Source organism: Triplophysa rosa, linkage group LG22, assembly GCF_024868665.1.
Source record: "Triplophysa rosa linkage group LG22, Trosa_1v2, whole genome shotgun sequence".
Lineage (NCBI taxonomy): Eukaryota > Metazoa > Chordata > Actinopteri > Cypriniformes > Nemacheilidae > Triplophysa > Triplophysa rosa.
In genome coordinates, this window is record NC_079911.1 from 19351843 (window position 1) to 19371788 (window position 19946).

The following is a 19946-nucleotide window of genomic DNA, read 5'->3' on the forward strand; positions in this document are numbered from 1 at the left end:
ATTCTCATGTCTCCCTGCATCTACGTCCACCTAAAACTTCAACTGTACATAACTTTGCGAAGTATAAACTGAAAACATTCAGTTGATGCAAACCATTGCAATATGCACATTTGCATATTATTTTGATAATTTCAAGATATACTGTGAAGCCCTAAAACAAAGCCTGCACACAAACTAATAACAAGAATTAACCAAAGAACAAAGACTGCAGTGCATTATGGGAAATCAACTTGCAACCATATGCTAATTAAATATGTTCCTTTGTCATTTATTACTCGAAGTGAAACTTTTCCAACACACTGGAAGGCATAAAGTCTCTCAAGTAAGTTTTTGGCAGAGCAAGAGTTTTTCAGACAGGAATATATTCATATTTGCACCTCTGCTGTTAGTGTGCATGTGGGCGAAATCATAACCCAGTTTTATTTACTGATGCCGCTGTTTCTCTATGACTAAATCTCTTCAGAGGCCCGAGGACCTGCACAATAACCACTTCACATTTGTGACTTTTTTTATCTATTGTGTGCTTGTTTTTGAATTTGAAGTGAATGCACTTATCCGAACGGACAAATATTTACCACTCAAAAAATCACTCCGGTGTGTTTACTCGCAATATCTCAACTGAATCATTTTGTCACCCGTTTATGAAACGAAAAGTTTTGACCTTTTAGTGCAGGCTTGGAAAAAAACCCACATGATAATATCTTATGGCGCGTTTATGTCTGCCGGCCATGACCTCTTGAATGCATGGCCTCTCCAGTGCCCAACTCAGCAAGGATTGGTAATATCGGCATAAGAGAGAAAAACGGCAGAGAGACCTGCAGGCTGAACTCAGTGACACTGCTGTGCCATCTAGGTAGGCAGCTCACTAGTTTATGGAACAGAGCTGTACTCTCACACACCCGCACTCACAGATTTGTGCTTGAGGAAGCAGCTGCGGTGAGAGAATAATCAAAAATAACTGCGCCGTTGTTATGAGACGGGTTTTAATGCCGTTGTGAAATATCACTCCAACTCATTGATATTGTTTCAGACACCCCTGGAACACAGAGTTCTCGAAAGCTTTTTAGATTGAAAACCACCTCAATTTAATATTGTAATTTAATACGCATCACGCTCTTTAAAACAAATCCATCACACCTCAGCAGGAACATCTCTAGGCTTAATAAAAAGCAAACAGGATAAGGTTGCATAACCTGGCCAAAGTTTTACTTTGTTGTACAGTATGTTAAAGTTGGAGAGTTACAAGCAACTTTCTTTCTAGTCTTGCTGTTTTATCGTAAAATCTCTGCTAATTCAGTAATCTATGTACTGTATGTCTGTATATGGGTATATACAGTATATGTATATGAAGTTCCCACTTCAGCAACCCATAAGTCTGGTAATCAACTAGATATTATCTACACACGCTACTGCTCCAATTATCACTCCCAGGTCACCCTGCTGCACACGTCGGATCATTTCCTCATCACTCTTGATCTCGATGGTTCAGGTCTTACCTCTCAGGTAGGTCATTTAAAGTTTCCTGGAGAGGTGAGGTCTCTGAGTCCCAACATCTCGATACAGGGGTGCCCCAGGGCTCAGTGCTTGGACCATTGCTCTTTTCTGTATACATGACATCCATAGGCTCTGTCATTCGGAAACATGGCTTTTCCTATCATTGCTATACGGATGATACACAACTCCACCTGTCATTTCAGCCTGACGATCCGACTGTTTCTGCACGCATTTCAGCATGCCTGAGCGACATTTCGCTCTGGATGAAGGACCATCACCTGCAGCCGAACCTTGCTTAAACAGAACTGCTTGTAATCCCGGCCGACAAAAAGATTCATCACAACTTCCCCATCCAACTGGGCTCATTAACCATCACATCTTCCAGAATGGCCAGAAACCTGGGAGTGGTGATCGATGATCAGCTAAACTTCACAGATCAGGTTGTTAGCACCACTCGGTCCTGTAGATTCATCCTCTACAATATCAGGAAAATTAGACCTTTCCTCTCCGAGCATGCTACGCAAGTCCTAGTCCAGGCTCTTGTTCTGTCCAGACTGTTGCAATGCGCCACTAGCTGGACTCCTGCTTGCACAACAAAACCTCTACAAATGATCCAGAATGCGGCGGCAAGAGTGGTCTTCAATGAACCGAAGAGAGCACACGTCACTCCTATCTTCATTAAGTTACATTGGCTCCCTGTAGTCGCTCGCATTAAATTCTAGACTCTGCTCCTGGCCTACAAGACCACCACTGGTTCGGCACCCCCTTATCTTCATTCGCTAATGCAGACTTATGTACCTGCCAGATCCTTACGCTCTGCAAACGAACGACGTCTTGTGGTGCCATCCCAAAAAGGTAAACAATCGCTTTCACGCACCTTCTCTGGATCGATTCCACATTTTTAAGAATCGGCTGAAAACACATCTCTAACGTCAGCACCTGACCAATCAGTTCTGACTTCTATCTCTTTTCTACTTTTTCTTTTAAAAAAAACTTTGCTCTGTATACTGTGGTAGGCTTTGTGAGACCCGTTTTATTGCACTTACTGTATGCTTTTTTTGTTGTCCTTATGTTTTTCCAATTGCTTCCATTGTTAACCCCATTTGTAAGTCGCTTTGGATAAAAGCATCTGCTAAATGACTAAATGTAAATATACAAACAATGTAATGCCTAAAATGTAATACGTTATTATATTCATGTTTTTAATGTCCTATGTTTATACTTTAGACCATCTGGATTTATGTTGACTTGCATTGTGTTGGTACTGGTCTAGCTGGTCAAGGTAAAGTTAAATTGGCTGACATAGATTCTAGTTCTGTGCTGTGTGGTCCTGTTCAGTCGTGCTGGTTTATGTATGCGTTATTGGCTTGGCAATGCATGAAACAGCAGTTTATTGACTGAATGATATTGAACTCACGCTGCATTGATGGAGGGGTGCGGGGAACACAGCGCCTCATAAAATATCCAACACACAGACAAATTGAATCAGTTTTTCAGAATATCGGCTTTATTTCCCTTAGCCTGAATTTAACTGGCACGGACTGAATGTCGTTCGAGTGTCCCTTATGGAATAGTCATATTTGTCAAAGATGTACAGTTCTTTGATTTTGCTGTTAAGACTGTATTGTAAATAATTACATCTTGAGGTATAGTTAGTATCTTATTCAGTAAGCATGCTGTGTTCATTTCTTGTCAACATTGTTCTTTTATACTGTGTGCTTGTGTTAATTTGTATAACGCAGCTGTGGTTTGAAATAATATACATGGGAGAGGTCTGTTCTAGATTAAGTCTCACGTGAAGCCCAATTTAAGCGTGTTGTCTTAAATTAGATTGAATAATCCACACGGAAATCCCCAAACCACTTTTCATTGTGATTAAATAAAGCTGAATAGCATCCTAACTGAGCTTTACACTTCAATGTTTGTTTGAAGGTTTAGGTCAGTCTGTTGTGAGAGAATTCATTTTTTGTAAAATAAATAAGATTAAGATTGGGGAAGATTAAGATTCTGAGCTTCCAGAATAGTTTTGCGTTTAATTTAGTTTAAAAGCCAGTAAGGCTATTTAAGTTCCCACTGTAAAAACTTAAACCATATTGGGAATGCCTAATAGCTTTTAGGAAGACTTATGTGTCTATACAGATGGCTTTTAAAGATAATCTTTCAAAAATGTGACAACCAGGCCCAGTCTCTCCTATATACATACTTTACTGGGACACAATAAGAGAGAGAGAGAGAGAGAGAGAGAGAGAGAGAGAGAAAGACCTTCAGAGCATGGTGACCTGGATCTTACACTTCTCTTCGAGTCCCATATGGATCGTTTAAGATGTTCTGACGTTTGAAGGCACAAAGAACTATTAACGTTGTTCAGAAACCGATGGTGCACAAAGTGAATAACACACAGGCAGAGACAGTATGTGTCACATGAAGCGTGTTTGATCTCACCATGTTTAGGCATCAGACCCCTCCCACTCCCACCCTACTATCTCCACTGGTTCCCACTGGTAAAAACGGTGTGCCACATCAGAGCAAAGACGGTGAGAGTAATTAGCCACTGTGGGAATATTCTTGGGACAAAGATAACTAGATTTTTAGCAAGTTCGCCAATAGCCCCCAACCTCACCGGGAGACCGCATGTCTTTGAGAGTTAAATATGTTCCGAAATGTCATGTACAGACTGCTCGATATGAGATTGTGTTTGTACTGGTACAGTATTTGAACTAGCCGGGGAGTTCAGATGGACATCCAAAGATGGATCACAGACCGGGCCAGTGGGACGAGCTTGTCTCTCGAAAGAATGGTGTCAGTATTTTTATAAAGTGCGAACCAGTGACTGTTACTGTGAAATGAAAAATCAAAATCAAATCGGTCTCAGATGTTTCTCGTTCAAATCCACGAAGAGTATGGAGGAGTAAAATGAATGTAGATTGTAGAGGTAAAATAATCTGGATTTGGGTCAATTTGATGAGAAATGTTTGAGTTTAAATTGAGATTGACCTTTCAGTCTTGACAAAACTGAGCTCAGTGTGAGACATTGTTGAGATCTCTTATGAAACTCTAATGACAGAGACATTTGTGAGATTTCTGAAAACATTCAGTTGATGCAAACCATTACAATATGCACATTTGCATATTCCTTTGATAATTTCAAGATATACTGTGAAAGCCCTAAAACAAAGCCTGCACACAAACTAATAACAAGAATTAACCAAAGAACAAAGAACTGCAGTGCATTATGGGAAATCAACTTGCAACCATATGCTAATTTAATATGTTCCTTTGTCATTTATTAATCGCAGTAAGACGCATCTTAGACTCAAGTTTCCATTACTCTCAATTAAAATGAGATAACTCCGTTTAAAAAAAAAATCAAAAATCATGTTTTTTATTATGAGTTAAAAATGAGTTATCTCATTTTGGAACCAAACTCTTCAAATACAGATAAAGAGATCTCATCTGTGATTTGTAATCTGTGATGTAAAAACTGTTGATGACAAATTAAAAGTGAAGAAAATACAATAAGAATTGGCATTTAATAAAAATAATATATATGTATAAATAAATTATGATAAATATATACAGACCTCTAAAAAGTTGATCTTTGCAGAAGGGTTACAGATTAATCGGTCCAGTTTTTTCAAATAATAGAACCGAGGTGTGTTGTCATGGCGACAGTGTAGTTTCTTATAATGCATTACATATTACGTTCACTGTATACCTGTAACATTGTGAATTGTTGTGCACTGCAGTTACTCACAAATGCAACAACAGCATCTGGTGCACCAGAGCCTCGCACCATGACCCTTTAAAGTCCCGAATCATCAGAAATACCACTTCAGTTCTTTATAACTCTTCTGCACGCAAACATCCCATCCAAGAGCAGTCGTGAGGGGCAATCAGATGTTGTGTTGAAGCTGTGAAAGATTGATCGGGCTTGGCACCGACACCAGGGGTCCTTCATGAGTACAGACAATCAGGTTCTGGAGGTCTCACGCTGCGCTGCGTTCTTTAATTGGCTCCCCAGATCACGCATTTGTTCCTGATCTCATCTTTGAAGATAGCTGAGATGGTCTTCAGAGAAAAGAAGGTAATTGAGCTCAATCAATCATTAACGACTGATGGTCAATCAGCGCAGACCTCTTTGGAGACCATCAGATCTCATCAGATTCTGTCACCATTCTCTACGTGTCAGAGCCAAGATGCACTTTATTAAAGGCTTGAAAAATAATTTCGTAACGTGTTTTCGCATTAAATCCATATTTCCGTTGATCGTGTATTGGGGTGTTAATCAGCCGGTTTAAAGTGGCGTGTCATTACGAGCATCGTCAGATAGACTGTTGTTTTACGGGTGGCGTGTTTGTCAAGATAATGATCTCGGGAAAAGAGTTTGGCAAATGAAAAAGAAATGGAAGGAATCCGTCTAGCGCAGATTACGTGCTGGAGGAGGAATTGAGAAAGAAATGAGAAATGCACTTCGGCAGGAGGTGGGAGCGGAATGGCTCGGGGAGGAGAAAAATCCTCCAATGATAAATCGTTGTGTCACAGGTATGAAGTCAACAGAGGTTATGAAACCGAATCACTTCTTTAAAACCGCATTACTTGCTGCTTTATATGCATTTTGCACGGATCAGGTCGAATGTTCAAGCCTATATATAAAGAAGAACTGGAAGTGAAGATGCGTGAGTTTGTTTTGGAAATGTGAGGGAAATTGAGAGAGATGAGCAGGTTACACCTCACTAGGCTTTATTCACTTTCCAAACAGCTTCATGATGATGTGATGACTTCACAATGGGACTCTTAAAGGGATAGTTCACCCAAAGAAAACTCTTTCAGTATTCACCAAACCAAACAACATTGGCCACCAATGACTTCCATTCTACCATTGCATGGACACAAAACCGCTGAGACATTTCTCAAAATATCTTCTCTTGTGTTCCACATAAGAAAAAAATCATATACAGGTTTTGAGTGACATGAGGGTGAATAAATGATGACAGATTTTTTTTGGGGGGGTGAACTATCAGGGCGCAGTTCACCCAAAATAAAAATGTTGGTAGTGAAAGTGAATGGGGACTGGGTTTCCTGAGCTCCATATGTATGTATGACATGAAGGTACTGTAAGTAAATAGTAACAAATGTAAATTTTTTGTGAGCTATGAAGTGATGAGATTAATTCAAGACATCACTAACATCTTTCCTGCTGTCTTGTGTGTCCATAAACAGTATTATCTTGAATCTCTTTCTGTTGCCTCCTTCTGTTTCATCTTCTGTCTCTGTTTTATAAGCTTGTTTGCTCTTCGTGTCTGCAGACTGGATTAAACGCCAGCGCTTGCTCTCCGTGCAGATTGTGAGTGTTGGAGTTTGGGTGTCCATGTTGTGATAAGAACACAATCTCTGCATATTCAAAGAGAGCCGATATAGCTCTCGCTGTGACCGGCTGCATGTGTTCCTCGTGTCCGTAGATCCTCTTAACTGGTTCTTTCACGTCTGCAAGTATGAGCTGAATGTTGACCGTTTTGAGGACACTCCTTTAAAAATTTCTGCACCAGTATAATAACAAATTATGAAAAAGTGCCTTTACAAAGTATATTTTGATTTCATTTTTAACCGTCGGACTCTCGCTCTTCAAATGCAAATCTTGGCGAGCTAACCTCCTCCGTAAAGCCGTAGGTGAAAAATCTGGGTGTTATCTTTGATGATGGCTTAAAGTTTGACAAACAGATTAACATGGTGGTCAAGTCCTGTTTCTTCCAGCTTCGACTTCTGGCAAAAGTAAAACCTATCTTGTCCAGTAAAAACTTCGAAAAAGTAATTCATTCTTTCATTACATGTAGACTGGATTACTGTAACTCTCTGTATTTTGGGATCGGTCAGTTAGCCCTATCACGTTTGCAGTTAGTACAAAATTCAGCTGCGAGGCTGTTAACAAGCACTAAAAAACGAGATCACATCACCCCAGTGCTACGTTCCCTACATTGGCTTCCGGTGTAATACCGTGTAAATTTTAAAATTCTCCTTATAGTGTTTAAATCCTTACACGGTTTGGCCCCCTCCTATCTTTCAGACTTACTGGTTGAACATCGGCCCATTTTGTCTCTTCGGTCATCAAACCAAAGCTTACTGTGCATCCCGAAGTCGAGGTTGAAGTGCAGAGGTGACCGCGCCTTTTCAGTCGCTGCCCCTAGACTGTGGAATTCCTTGCCCCTCAGAATCAGATCTGCATCTTCTTTATCTGTTTATAAATCAATGTTGAAAACGGACCTTTTTGACTTTGCTTTTTGTAATTAGGAGCTTTTAATTTTTCTATGTATTTTTGTTTGTTCTTTTTGAAATTACTTTCTTGTCATGGCTCTGCTTCCTTAGTCATGTTTTTCTTGGTCCTGTAGCAGAGACATGACAAAGTCTTTGGTTATGTGTGGAGAGAAACATATTATTGTCCGTTTGACAATAATATACGTTCTCTCCAGTGTCTTGTCATTGGCCCCATTCCTCTCGTTTCCTCGTTATCTTTCCCTGAGTGTTTAATGTCCCACACCTGCCCCATGTCGTTATCCCTCGTTTGTCTTCCCTATATATACCCTCTTGTTTCTTTGTCCTGTGCTCTTGTATTGCGTGAACTACATTGTGTCTGTGGATGTACGGTACCGTACCGTACCGTACCGTACCGTGTGCCTTTGACCTTGTGTGTTACGTTACCTGTTGTGGATTACCTGTAGTGGATACCCTTGTCTTGTCTTGCATTGCTTTTCATTTAGACGTTGCGTCGTTAGTTTGTTTGGTTATTTTTGCTCCCCTGTGAGAAGTGTTTTGTTTTAATTTATGTTTTGTATTAGTATCCGTTTTTCCCCATCGTGGGTTTTTGTTTCGTTTTCATGTTTAAATAAATATCCTTTTTGTTAAACCCTTCACTGCCTGCCTGCGCTTGGGTTCTTCCCGCCACACGTTCGTGACATTTCTTTTGTGCAGCACATTGGTCAACCCAGGTTGTGTTTAATAGTGCTATATAAATAAAGATGACATTGACATTGACATGACAACTATACTTAAAGGTCCAGTGTATGAAATTTGGCGGCATCTAGTGGTGATGTTGTGAATTGCAACCAACGGCTCACTCCACCCCTTTCGAAGCACTACGGCGGCTGACACAGGACTAAGATGTCATCACGTTTTCGCTTCTTTGCCGAAAGAGATGGCGTATTTACAAAGCAGTTTGTCTGTTTAGGGCTACTGTACACTGTAAAGAATCCAACTTGCAAAATGTTCTCCCTACAAAGATACATAAGTAACTTGAACATATCATTTTTAGTTAAAGCAGTCGAATGCTTGTTTTGCATATACTAAACAAAATTAGCCTAAACATGTTTTTAACGAAGACTTAGATTCTGAAGTTTTTGGCCAAAATGCCTCAGAAAGTTTGCACAAAACAGTGTAATCTTAACAAACAATATTGCAAGAGTTTGAAAGTTCCCAAGATGCATTGCAGCATGTTCAATGCTGTGTTTCTTATTTGTTTTTCTTTTAAAGATTGGTGTTTTATTTCATGCTGGCTTAATTTATGCTTTAATGTCGTTGTTACTGTTGCCATCTGTTGTGTTTAGAGTTTTTTTAATGAATGATGGATTTTGATTGTTACCATGGTTGAGGTGTAAGTGCATGACACAACGCCAAAACCAGTAGAAATGCACTCAACACAAATTGCTTAAACTGTTGGTTCATCCTCAACAGTATTTTATGTTAAACTGTTCTGACATCAGATCTGCATCTGTTTAAAGCTCACGGCGTTGCGTGAACTTCTGTTTGACTCTATAAAAAGGTCCAGTATGAGATGCTGATGTGTGCTGTGTTTTATTTATGTATTCAGATGGCATGCTGCAGGGGTCTCAACTCAGCCTGCCCTCGCACACAAGGACGACCCGCAGAGGTTAACAACCTTTACCGAACCGATAATCTGCTCCATATTAAATACCTCGGTAAGACCCTGACCCGCATAACGTTACGAAATTATCATTTCACAGCGAGTCTTCGGCACGGCTCACTGAAATAATGTTATGGCAACTTTTAACAATTAGCGTGATCTTGACAGGAGCGAAGAGAATTCGAGATAAGAATTTTTTTTTTTTATGGTGGTACTCTCAAAAAATAAATTGTTGGATTAACTTAATTTTATTATGACAACCATTTCCACACAATTGAATTGGTTTATCTGAACTTAAACTGGGTGAATTGTACAGTCAGGTAAAACTTAAGTTCATCAATTTATTTTATTTAATTTCAGATGAATGTAATTCATTTGTGTTATGCCAAATAAATGTGAATGCTTCAGTGTGACACTATTTTTTAAATAAACATCTTTATTTTTACCACATGTAATGTATGGTGCTAGCGGGGAGCACCAGAGGGTTTACTGCATTTGCAGAGTATTTACTGACTGAGTAAAGCTGGATACATGCAAAAAATGACGTAAATGTGCTCGTCCCCAACCTAAGTAAAACCTTTACTCTTCAAAAAATCACAGACAACAGAAAATCCTCTGAATATTAACAGTGCAGAACAGTAAACAGTAACAAGTCTCCTTATCGGCACAAAAACACAAATACAATAGCACTTTAACAATTTTAAAATCTAAATCCAGCATGCTGGGAAGTCAATCCGCTGTGTAGTTTCAGTTAGTCAATGAAAATGATTCATGTTGTCCCAACACAAATGGACTAAGTTATGTCAAAGAGTTGCCTATTTATGTCACTATTACACATTGAAATTGTGCTTGAACAAGAAACCAATACAAATGTGTTATATATAACTATATCGATTGAGTAAAACAAACAACCTTTAAAAATATTTTTTTAGTGCAGGAATCATAGGATCGAATTGTGTTCCAGCACCATTCTTCTCTTCACAATAACATATTTTTAATAATAACAAAACATAATGTTCCTTTCTGTTTGAATAAAAATGCAATAATGTATAATTAAATGAAAAGGCACAAATGGGAAGATCTGATGTCGTGACTGGCCACAAAACTCTTTATTGTTTTATGTTTCATTTTAAAAAGACCATCGGCTGCTATTAAATATTAAAGTTTTAATAAACAGATCAATGCAAATCTGCAGTGGGGGTCAGCAACAGCCGTGGAAAACAGCCCCACATCTCCATAGAGTGAAGAGAGTTCAGTCACACCAGTGCGTTTTATCTCTCTGTTTACACGTGTCCTCTGACACAGGGGAGAGAGAGAGAGAGAGAGAGAGAGAGAGACTCAAGCTATAGCTGCAAAATGAAAGTTCACCGTCTGTCTTAAAAAAACACGAGGATAAGCAGATGGGGTTAAGCGCGATTAGTCTTTTATTTGTTTCTTGGACGAGAATCGTTTGTAACGAGCTCTCACAAGAGAGTTGCACGAGCCAGCAGAAAAATGCATATGAAGTCTAAAATAAAAGCCGTGCGTGGGAAGATGAAGCCAATTATGTTTTGTTCGATTGTGCTTATGGTAAAGCTCTAACAAGAACTACATGTCCACTTTACTCTATTTAAAGATACTGATGTGAACCGAAGATCAGCATCCCAGCAGAAAATGTTTGTTTTGACAGTGTACATTGGACAACGCAGAGACGTCTCTAACCGTATCTTATATTAACAGCGATTGTTAAAAGTGAGTTTTAACTATTGCTGTATAAACAAAGGCAAAGTCACACTTTAAAATGTATGAATGTCATTGCATTAAATAACAGCATGTCAAGCAAAAGGTTTGGGACGCTTTTTGTCGAGCATGCCTGTTAACTCTGAAGGAGAACTGGCTTTGTACCAGTTGGTGTGAAGTGTTTTTAAAAGAGAAGTTAGTCCTGAGAAAGGTCTGGTATTATCTGTTGGCAGATGCCACTTGGTTTGATATTGTGCAGCTCAATATCTACTGTGGCTTCTGTGTGAAAACCTGATTACTTCACATTTAAAATGCTTACACAATGTTTTTGAAAGGCCAAGCACAATCACATAGAAGCCAAGAGAGCAGCAGATCTTCAAACACTCGTCCGGATCAAGCACTCACAAATCACCTTCTCTTTTATGACATTATTTTGTCATTCTGGGTTTGCGCTTACAGCGTAAGGTTTGTGTCTTCAGGACTGTCCTGTGTACATAATCATGAGTTGTTTTTCTCATGTTGTTCTTATGCTGATGGCATCTATTGGTTTACAAAATTCTTCAGATAACATCTGAAGAAACGAGGGCTGTACTGGGTCCTCATTTCAATAGCCACAACAGCATGTTCCCACATATCAGACAATTGCACAATATGTAGAAGCACTTCACACAAAGCACATTATTTCACACATACGCAAAAAGAGCTAAAATGAAGTTTATTTATTTAAATTAATGTTTTTTAACATTAAGATAAAAATAAATGAATTGAATTTTAAAAATGCCATAAAAATAGGGCTTTCAAACTATTAATCGCGATTAATCGCATCCAAAATAAAAGTTTGTGTTTACATAATATATGTCTAGCACTGTGCATATTAATTTTGTATTTCATACACAAAAACATACACATACATGTTTATATAGTTAGGAAATGTTTAAATGCATTTGTTTGTATTTAACAATAATTACAACTTTATATAAACGTTTATTTTATGTTTTTCTTAAATGTATACATGTATGTGTATGTGTTTATATGAGAAATTAATAGGCACAGTACACATATATTATGTAGACACAAACTTTTCTTTTCAATTTAATAAAATACATGTAATACAAATTAAATATATGATTGAGAATAGTGCGCTTGTTATTAAACCTTTTATTAAAAAAAGTTCTTAAAATATTTTATTTTCCTCCATTTGAAGAAAATATTCAATTTTTTAAAAATATAGACAAATATGTAGCTTAAAACCAAAGATATTATTTGAATAATATTGCATAATGTCACAATCTGCCTGTGTTCCTCTGTTATTTTGGACTTTTCACTTACTACCTGTTTATGCCATATGTTTTGTACAGTATTTCTTAGTTCCTGTTTCCTGTCTTGGGTTGTAGTTCTTTGTAGTTCTATTTCCCATGGTTTTGTGTTTATAAGTCTGAGGTGTTTCTTGTTACCTCGTGTTACCCAGTGTATTCAAGCCCTTGTGTTTCAGTTGTCGATTGTAGGTGTTATGTGGGGTTTTTCTTTTCATCTGCTTTAGTTAATTAAAGACTGTTGTTTGCATTTAGATCCGCCTCCTGCTTGGACCATATCCCTTCGCTGTAACACATAATTTGTACTTGAAATGTGAAAATGTAGGCCTATTTATACAAACATTTACACTGCTCCGGGGGTACGTGTGTTCACTACTCTCTGGATGGGTTAAATGCAGAGGTCACATTTCGTTGCCTTGTACTTGTACATGTGCAATGACAATAAATTGAATCCAAAATCCAAAAATCCAAATCCAAAAATCCAAAATTTATTCATTTAGCAGACACGTTGTCTAAATTATAATTTTCCAAGATTTGAAATGCTGTAAAATCATAATTAATTGTCGTTTTACAATAAGGAAAATGTGACCTCACAGCATGTTTAAATGGCATGATGCAAGCCATTGACCTTTAGACCTCATTAGTTAAGTGTTTTGGGATTCGTTGAAATGATGTCAACAGAAGACTCCACTGTCACAAGACCAGATTTCAAAGCAATATTAAAATGCTGCTTTCAAATCTATTTTTAAGATGAACTATCATCGAGTTCCTTCAAAGCAGATGGGGAACATTTGAGTGCCATATCATATTAAGAATGCACAATGAGGGGCCAATTTCTTTCATTTAATTATTTTCTCCACTAAATAAGTGTCTGGGGGAGTTGACTCATCACAGCAGTGCTATATGCTTGGCCATAACTGGCGGAAATAACTTTGCATGAAGGAATTGTAGAAAAGGTGAGTTTATGTAACGCTATGAACTTTAGTTGTGCCTAAAAATTCCTCTAACTTGTGTAATATGGTGACTCATCCACGTTCAAACAACTTGAAACTGATACATCTAAGAGTTTGCACCCTCCGCCAAAATGATACTTGAAAAAGCAGAGTTGCCGGATTTTGATGTAGAGCGATACTTGAAAGCGGATTTTAATAAAAATGTGACCTGGCTGTGACAGCATTTATTCAAAGTGCTTTTTCAAAGTGGAAAAATACAGATGAAAACATATCGTTGTGTTAAACGTGCTCCGCGACCAATTTGCATAAACGTTACTTTAAAACAAGGACCTAAGACTGAAATGACCAGGGGGCACTAGATAAACGGCGTTTTCCACTGGAAACCACACGAACAGATACATTAAATTCAAGACTTTGTAACATGTATGCTTTAATAAAAGTGGAGGGTTTTGTAACCAAGACTTTAAGATATGTACATAACTTTCAAACATAAACTAACTGTTTACCAGAGTGAAATGTGACATGAAACCCCGGGTCCACCTTCATATTTAATAATCCTTTGCTTCTTTTTGCATATTTTACAATCCCACGCTTTAACACAGATATATAACCATGTTTGCTCTCACCAAGTAATGTCAGTTTGTCAATCACAAGATATTTATGTATTACTGCACAAAAGCATCCCTCTCGGTGTCAGACTCTACATTAACGGCTAATTAAGATCTGAGGGATTTCCTGTGGGGAGTACTGTATGTTACTCAGGCTCTCACTAAATCCTTGGTGTTTCTCTGATTCCCACATTAATCTTCGGCCTTCCGAGAACACTTCCATCGATTTGTGGTTCCATGGGAGTCCATCTAATCTTGAAAGTGAAGAGCAGAATTAGACTGAAATAAGCAGACGGGGAAGGACGTGTTAATACTGCAGAGAGAGAGACCCTACATTGGTGGTCTCGGGTGTTTTGTGCTTTGCTTTGCTTTGCTTTGCTCGATCCCGACTGTAGCTGCAAGTGTAAGCTGGTTTTATATCAGCTGATAATTGATGTGTTATTTTGAAGAAAATGTGATGGGTGTGCACTGCAGGCTTTATGATAATTTTCATACTAACAATCATCATGTACGAGGAGATTTCTGCTGGCAATTGGAAATTAATGTTCCGGTTTCAATACAAACAAAGCGCTATTGCACTGTAAAAAAATGGCACGGATATTTACTTAAAGAAATTATGGTAAAAATATTACACAAATATTGGTAAGTATTTAAAGCTTATTTTTAACGCAATGTTCCATGAATAAATCAAGTAAAATTACCTCAATTATTTAAGCACATGTCACATGATAAACTTAAAAAACCAGGAAGAAATACTATTTGGAGCATTGGAGTTAACTTCTTGTTCTTTTTTAACTTCAGTTTGAGATTTATTATTGTTTTCAACATATACAGTATGATGTACAAGTTAGCTGAGAGTTGTCTCAGTACTGGCATTAGCACATGTCCACTGAGTGAAATTAAACACATCATGACCTCAGCACAAGCACCACGCTTCTGAACATGGTAACCACGAAACTCAAACATACGAACAGAATCTCTTCTAAAGACAGCTGAACAATAAACACTATCAAGTCTTTCATTTTAATTTAAAGCCAATAAAATAGCACTTTTTCACAAGAATGACTCTCCTGCTGGGAAGTCTCCTCAGTTAGTGAAATTAAATAAAAAAATGATGTAGTCCCACCACAAAATAATTGAGTAAAGATCCTTTATACAAGTTTAAATGGGCTGAACATGATAAAATTAAGTTGAATTCATTCAATAATTTGTGTATTTAGAATTCCGAGATTTTGTCTATAATTTTAACTTAAATTTTGGTTGAAAAAGCAAGAACACAATTGTATTAAGTAAAGTTTACTCAATTCATTTAATGAAATCTACTACGACCCAGAATCGTTTTTTACAGTGCTATCGATTGCCACAGGAAATTATTTCAACTCGTAGATTGTAAAAATATAAAATATATAAAGAAAATAAACTGATTTATAAATATCAATAAATAATTAGATAATACAAATAAATTCAGTTCATTCTTGTGTAGGTAAATTTCAGAGCAAAATCTTTTTAGACAGTTCAAGGCTCAAGAACCGCTGGTCATGTGTTAGCATGAAATTCCTTTAGAAAGTTGCATCGTGTAAACAGTATTTTGTGGTTAGTTCATTGGTATATGTCTCACACAAAAGCTTATCACACTCCTGTCTATATATTTTGCATGCATAGCAGATATTGTTATTGAAACTGTACACTACATTTATTGTAATGCAATGTCATTTTTGTTTTGGGTACCATGTAAATTTTGTGAGTAGTTAAAGGGTCATTGTATTACCGTCTGATACCAACACTGTACCGTGGTACTCACGTTCCACAGAAGTTGGCAAATAACAAGAGTAAAACAGGAATATTAAGTCTGGTTGTTTTGACATTGTTTTATGAAGTGTTTCTCCTCCCATATGGTAAAATCTGAAGGCAGATTTTCGTTCATTTCCTTAAAATGATTTATCTCATATGACAGCTTTAAATGAACTCACCAACTTCATCAGCAAAATTTGTACATGAGACATGAGTTACCACTTAGGAGCATGCAGAGACTTATTTCAGAGAACACAAGCCTACATTTGAGCTTTCATCACTCACGTCACGCACACGTCATGTCAAACTTGTATGACTTTCTTTCTTTTGCAGAACACAAAAGAAGATACTTTAAAGAACGTTGATAACCAAAGAACAAACAACTGAACATTGACTGCTGTACAAGAAGTCAGAGAAGTTTTTATGATTATTTTTACAGAAAGCCGCTTCATTTGTTTATTATTTTTGTTTACAAGTTATGTGGCAGACAATTTGTATAAAAAGGAATATGTGTTTCTGTAGAAAAAGCTTTAGTTGGAAACAAGTTTGTTTCTTAGGAAGAGAGAGGCTGTTAACATTAAAAAGTGACAAACATAAATATTTTTCTAAATGTTGTTTTTAATCATTCAGAAACTTTGTTTTGTTCAGTTAACCTTCATGTAATATCGTACTTGTTTTCATATTTAAAATGTTTGTCTAGTATAGGTGCTTCTTTCTTTGAACAAACATCAAGTTATCAACTAGAAACGAAATGACAAACAAAGCCATTTGTCATCTCACATGATTACTAACTATCCAATTCTTGTCAATTTAACTACAGTAGGAAAGAAGAACTTTGCCAGGGCACATCACCAACATTTATGTTGAACTGTGCTTCAGACTCACAGTGAATGATTAATTTCAGTGTTATTGTTTGGACGTCCCTGTCTTTCTGGAATCAAATTATTAATGAGCAAAGATGTATTTCTCCAGGCGCCCGTGCAAACGGCGTAATACTAAACATTATTTTCATCTCAGCAGATCGAGCGAGCCGAGGCACCCCTCAGGGCTGGAACAATGGCCACCAAACTGATTTGCTTGCACATCCCATCCTGCATCCAGTAATTACTGTCGTTTCAAAAGAAAACTATTGATTTTCAAAATGGGTTTATAAGAAACCTTCACATTTCTGTGAGCTCACAAAATCCAACTTTGGAGTTCATGCTAGTGCACTCCCAAAATTTACACAAAAAAATCAAATGATCTTAGTTTTTATAAATAACTGGAAGAGTTTTGAGGGCAGACCTGACCTGTTGAAACGAGATGGTCTCCATCCCTCCTGGGCTGGGACTTCCATCCTGTCTAGAAATATGGCACAAAGTCTTAATAATGCTAATGCTAAAACTTGACTCGCTGGGGCCCAGGTCAGGGAGCAGACAGAATGGATTAACCAACTGTCTGCTTGCCGTCTCACGTCGCAGAATACACAAAATGTACAACATGTAATAATCCGTTCTCCCAAACATGACAAAATAGAGACTGTGTCTGTCCCCCGGATTAGCAAACATAAAATAATGCGTAAACCTCTTGAAAGTAATTTAATAAACTTTAAACAAATTAAACATGAACAAAATACAAATAATCAACTGTTACGACTCGGATTGCTAAATATTAAATCTCTCTCTAATAAAGCACTTTTTGTTAACGATATGATAACAGATCATAAAATAGACATGCTCTGTTTGACAGAAACATGGCTAAAACCAGATGATTATATTGCTTTAAATGAATCTGTCCCCCAAGATTATTATTATAAACACGGGCCTCGACTAAAAGGCAGAGGGGGAGGTGTCGCAGCACTTTACAATAACTCTTTTAGCATTTCCCAGAAGTCTAACTCTAAATATAATTCTTTTGAAGTCATGGTACTTCATGTTTCAACACCTAATACTAAGGATAAAACATTTTTTAAATTTATTGTATATAGGCCTCCAGGGCACCACACAGATTTTATTAAAGAATTTGGTGGGTTCTTATCAGAACTATTACTGACCGCAGATAGAGTCCTTGTCGTTGGTGACTTTAACATCCATGTAGATAACGATACAGATGCCTTAGGAATGGCTTTCAAAGTCAACCAACGAAAGCAGCCCCCCCGGCCAGGCAAGTAGTGCAAAACAGTGTGCAAACGGTGGCGAGGAACCCAAAACTCCAATGGAGAAAAAACCTCAGGAGAACCCAGGCCCAACCAGGGGATTCCAGTTCCCCTCTGGCAAAAGCTGCTTTGGAACAGCAACAGATTTGAGTTAAAAGTTTGGTCAGGCTATATGATTTAAGCTAAATAATACAAAGAAAAAAAATGTTGATATCTCCTGCTTTATGTCATGTTTCAAGAGGACATACATCAACGATGCCATCTTAAATAAATAGGGTGCCCATACAGTCATAATTCATCAAAATTCTTCTCTCATGTACATGAATACTCCATATAACTACTACTTCTACAGTAAAGTGATGTTCAAGAAAAATCCAATTGAGTTGAGCAAGCTTAAGTGGCTGCTTTCAGCCTGAATGTAAAATGTGATGATGCATATATTCATATTACGCACACGGCTGTGTTATTAACCTTTTATTTTTTTACAGCGCAAGCTCCTTCATTTCTTTTCATTAACTTGTTTACATATTATGTGTCAGATATTAATTAATGTTAATAACTCGGTGTGAGAGCTGCTATTTTATTTCATTTCATTTTAATTTATTTTACTTACTAACTTTTTAATAGTTCGTCTCTTTGTTATTCTACTCTGTGATATTGTATTGCTTATGCTTGTACAGCACTTTGGCAAACACATGTTGTTTCTAAAAAGTGATTTATAAATCAAGTTTGACATTGACTTTGAGATATTCATGCTGTATAAACAACAAAACAGGTGGCGCCCACAATAAAATGATAACATGGTATTTCTGTAGAACAGGCTTTTAGCCATTTGTAGCCAAGACTTCATGCCAACAACACAGATGATAAGGATGTACTGTGCATGTAAGACAGTGTATTAAAGGTGTATGTGTGAGCAGTGGGATGAATGTCTCCTCCTTTGATGTACAAGTGTCTATGACTGTCCCAAATTCCAATTGCGACTCTGTATGTAAAAAGAACATTAGAACAATCGTTGCTTCTGGCCAGATCTCTCTTTGTTTATCCCTCTCTGGGATTCATCCAGAAATCCGTCTAGACAGGACAAGCATTTAAAGCAGACAGAAAAAAGAGTAATGGAAACAAATTTGATCATTTCTTGAAGCACAGAAGACAGATTCTTTTTGAATGTACTTAGTTGATGTAAATATGTGTGTGTTCATATTGAGACCTTCAATAATATTGACTTTTGATTGAAGACTCGGCAAATGTGAACTCAGCTTGTGACATTGTGGACAATGTGAAGATCTCTTCTGAAACTAGACATTTGTGAGAATTATCTGAGGCTATCTCTACAATGCCATCTACAGGCATTATCACAATGAGATTTAATGTCTGCATCTAAAGAGCCTCTCAGGAATTTGTGTCATTTGTGCTTGTAAATGTCAGAAACATATTTTTATATCATTTTTATTTTACCCTGGGCTCTTTAAGATCTGAATCAAAGGTGAGATGGAAATTGTGAAGAGACGCATAAGAATGGATGTTTGTTCAAAGCAAGAACCAATTTATTAACCTTGGTCTCATATGACATGACCACAAAGAAAATCATCTGGAGGCGTTGAGATATCATCATCAAAGTTATTAGTTTCCCAGTATGCTGTGTTTAGATACTTGTGATTTAACAGAAAACAACAATGACTTTATTTTCAACGGATTCTCAATGAAATCAAGTGTTTTATTGACATCTGTTAAACCACAAATAAACAGTTAAAACACAGGTCGACATGCCATTTGGTTTTCATGCCTCAGCTCTAAAGTTCAAAAGGATGAGAAAAGGAATGTTCTTGTCATTTATAGACTTCTTTGTGTGCCTGGAAATCAAATCTGTGGGCCATTAAGAAATAGACATGTTCCTGTGTAATGGAAATATTACAGTATTTATAAAATCGCAACAATGTGACATAGTACTTATATATCATATCGATCCCTCAAGCAGACATCACAAGAGAACTTCATGTAAAAAAAAGAATGAGATGTGTT

The 19946-nt window shown here is 37.3% G+C and overlaps 1 protein-coding gene across 1 annotated transcript in view; it reads left to right on the forward strand.

Annotated features, from left to right (window-relative positions):
* Window positions 1-16183, forward strand: part of LOC130545650 (hatching enzyme 1.2) — a 40259-nt gene extending 24076 nt beyond the window's left edge. The window contains exons 10-11 of the mRNA XM_057320278.1: window positions 9353-9461; window positions 16124-16183. Of these exons, the coding sequence (XP_057176261.1) occupies window positions 9353-9417 (65 nt within the window). The 3' untranslated portion in view covers window positions 9418-9461; window positions 16124-16183. The remainder of the gene's footprint in view (window positions 1-9352; window positions 9462-16123) is intronic.
* The last annotated feature ends 3763 nt before the right edge of the window (window positions 16184-19946 follow it).